The sequence below is a fragment of the Primulina huaijiensis genome, chromosome 5 (assembly GCF_012295235.1).
Source record: "Primulina huaijiensis isolate GDHJ02 chromosome 5, ASM1229523v2, whole genome shotgun sequence".
NCBI lineage: Eukaryota > Viridiplantae > Streptophyta > Magnoliopsida > Lamiales > Gesneriaceae > Primulina > Primulina huaijiensis.
The window spans coordinates 6,006,585-6,010,328 of NC_133310.1; the positions used below are offsets into that span (position 1 = coordinate 6,006,585).

Genomic DNA, 3,744 nt, shown 5'->3' on the forward strand with positions numbered 1-3,744 from the left:
TGTTAAAACCATTGAAACACAATACATATATTATCATGTGAGCACAATAAATGAAATTCCACTTACTACACTTGGAAACCTTGATTCTAAACTCTTGGTTGAATTCCTACAACAATAAACCATATATTGCACCATCAATAACCCAATAATCAAACAACCATACCATTAAATCCATAAAACTAACACCATCAACAAACCAAAGATTTCCCAACATCATAATCCAAGAATAAACAAAGCCACAAGCTTACCTTAGCTTCTTGAACCCACAAGAACCTTGTTTCACCACCACAATCCAACAACAAGCTTGAATCAAAGATAGGAAATGAAAGGAAATGAAACCCTAACCTCCCCTTGAGAGAAAGAACCGAGAGAATGGATAGAAATGAGAGAAAATGAGACCAACTCATGTATTATATCACTTAAATCTCGAAAACACGTTTTTTAAAAATCTCTGGCCGCCCGGGCGAACATCTTTTTCCACCCGGGCGCGGAACTTTCGGCAAAAACACAATATTTTCGAACAAGGCCCGCCCGGGTTTATTCCCGCTCGGGCGCGCTCTGCGTACAGCTACATCAAAGATCGCTTCTGAAACGTCTCTTCCCGTCATAATTTGGAAAAGTGGTAAACATGAAAGTTGTAGCTCTATGTCTTGTTGCATCTCCAATTAGCCTCATGTCATTTGAAGGTCTGAGTAAAAAGTTATGCTCAATCTCCCAACATGTGTCACTGGAGGAACGACGACACACACGACAAACTTCGGGGCGCTATTGGCTTGTCTTCCACAATGATTTGAACAAAACTCAAAACATGAAAGTTACACCTCTATGTCTTATCTAACCACTCCAATTAGCCTCATACCAATTGGATCAACATACAAAATATCATGAATTTAATCGCACGACACTACAGTATCACCACACATCTTCTATAAACACAATACCATAAATCATAAATCTCAAATCTTAACATCAAAACTATATTTAAACTTAACCAAGGAGTCAATAAACATATTAAATCTTAAACCGTACCGATCACCAAGCTTGGATATTACAGTTATCATCCTCAATCTGAGAGGAACAATTAGAGAAGGAGTGCAAGAGTTCACCAGGTAAGTGATTTTTCTGCGGTTGCTGCACAATTAGAGGCTTTGAGTAGGAAAATAGATAATATGAATGTTGGTGGTACGACCATGAGACTGCAAGAGATCTTCTGTGATGGTTGTTGAGGTGAGCACTTCACGAAGGATTGCCAGACAAAGAATCCTAATTATGTACAAATTTAAGCACCAGTGAACCATGTGGGGACTTAGAACCGTCCTAGAAATTACCCATATTCCAACACATTTAATGCTGGACGGAGGCAACATCCACATTTCTCGTCGGTGGTCAAAACAATCAGGTTCGCCCACAAGGAGGCCAACAGTATGGGAAGCAACCGATGTATAGATCTGAGCCTCGAGAGGAAAAATCTAATTTAGAGTAGATGGTGACTCAATTTATGTTTGCAACGGAAACCAGACTACAAAATCAAGATGCAGATCTAAAAGGCTTGGAAACTCAGATATAGGACAGTTGGCCAAGATAATTTTGTTATTTTTTTTATCTTCTAAATCTACACCTGCACCCACTACACAATCTAGAATTGTTATTCCTCCTTCTTTTCCGATAGCATTGAAAAAAGCTAAAATTGATGCGCAACTCGGTAAGCTTCTTGAAGTATTTAAGAAATTGCACATTAACATTCCTTTTGCTGATGTTTTAATGCAAATGCATTGTTATGTTAAATTTCTGAAGGATATCTTAGCAAATAAGAGGTTGTTGAAAGACCATATGACGGTAAACTTAATTGAAAACTGCTCTGCAATGGTGCAAAACAAGATCCCACTAAAACTTAAGGATCCAGGGAGTTTTTCTATTCCTTGCATGATTGGTGATGTTGTTTTACATAAAACTTTGTGTGATCTTGGTGCAATTATTAACCTTTTGCCTTTGTCTGTATGTAAGAAACTTGGATTGGGAGAGCCTAAACTAACGAGGATGTCTTTGCAGTTAGCAGACAGATCTGACAAATATCCACGAAGAGTCATAGATGATGTATTAGTGAAAGTGGGAAAGTTTATATTTCCTACAGATTTTGTGGTGCTTGACATGGAAGAGGATAGTGAGATGTCTTTGATTTTAGCGAGACCTTTCCTTGCAACTGGCAAGGTCATGATTGAAGTGCAAGAATGGAAGTTGAGATTGAGAATGGGAGAGGAGGAAATCACTTTTAATGTTTTTAACGCTCGTAAGCACTCACTGCACACTAATGATTGTTTTATAGTTAATTCTTTGGATTCACTTGTGTATCATTTTGTGCAGGATGCTATGAAGGATCCATTGAAAGCCACTCTCACCACTGAATTGAAGGAGAATGAACTTGATGAAGAAAAATCTGAAAGAGTAGCATACTTTAATGCCAACCATCCATGGAAGAAGCCAATAAAGATGAAATTGGAGGATTTGGGGGATCGAAGAGACTTAACCCCTCAAAAGTCAAGCATTGAGGAAACGCCGACACGTGAACTCAAACCACTGCCTCTACACCTCAAGTACATGTACTTAGAGCGTACAAAGCTAGCACCTGACAAGCACATTACACCGAAGGAATTTAAAGAAGGCGAAACGGTGCACCTGTACAACTCCAAGTTGCGCTTATTTCCTGGCAAGCTCAAGTCAAGGTGGACGGGCCCTTACATGATTACCAAGATGTTCCCCTCTGGAGCCATAACTTTGAGATATGGGAAAAATGAGTCGTTCACAGTCAATGCTCAACGACTGAAGCACTAATTAGGTGGCACAGTGGAGCCACAAATTGGAGTCACTCGATTCCAAAACAATCAGAGCTGAGAGGGACTTACAGTCTAGCTCTAGACTATAAATTGAGAACTAATTTCTTTCTCTTCCCACTAATTTTTTTTTATTTAGTTGCGTTTTTAAATTAGATTTTGATTGTTTTTATTTATTAATTGTTTTAAAAATGTAAATAGCAGGGGGATGCACCTAGAGTACCACCGCCGGAATACGATGAAGACGAGCATTGTTCAGGGGAGTTCACTGTTTCCCCTTCTTTTCATTGTTATTTTCTGCTGCATTATGTTTTTCTTTAGTTATCATCGTTGTTTCATTATGTCATTTTAATTGCATTTGTTTTTGTGTTATGCATTTGTGTGTCGTTTATGTGTTTCAGTATTTTGTGCAATGGGGATATTGCGCACACTTAGTATGAGGGGATTGGTTGGATTGTGTATTGCAAGTGTTGTTAATTGATGGTGAAGTAAATACATTGGTAGTCGATGATGATGTTGGGATTGATGAATTACATGTTTCTTAGTCTTGTCATTCGTTATTAATACCATATCTGGTAAAAGCATGCATTTAGTCTTGAATTGTGGAATTTTTATATGCACAAAGAGTGGGTTTTGGTAGTTGTGTGAATGACAGTTGTGTTAAAAAAAATTGTGGTGGAAGCAGGAGAGACATGAGATGCGAGTAGAACTTGAATAAATATATGTGGAAAAAAGTGACTGACTAGTAGCATGAAGTCGAGTAGAAAATCTTAGTAAACCTGGAATAACCTTCTTCCCAATCGTGCATAGAACCTGAAAATTCGTCCCTAGGCCAAATAAATGAACATGCCTTATATTCAGAGCCTAGAGAGTACACATGAGAAAATTATGCACTTATTCAAAGAAAAGAGTAAAA

General features: G+C 38.1%; 1 protein-coding gene across 1 annotated transcript; it reads left to right on the plus strand.

The window, feature by feature from the left end:
- Window positions 1-1,830: 1,830 nt before the first annotated feature.
- On the plus strand, window positions 1,831-2,829 carry LOC140977584 (uncharacterized). The gene has a single exon (XM_073442341.1). It carries the CDS (start codon window positions 1,831-1,833, stop codon window positions 2,827-2,829), a length of 999 nt encoding a protein of 332 aa, XP_073298442.1.
- The last annotated feature ends 915 nt before the right edge of the window (window positions 2,830-3,744 follow it).

Bases quoted from the DNA above. Each gene is read 5' to 3' on its own strand.
- LOC140977584 (XM_073442341.1), top strand. From the start codon at position 1,831: ATGACGGTAAACTTAATTGAAAACTGCTCTGCAATGGTGCAAAACAAG.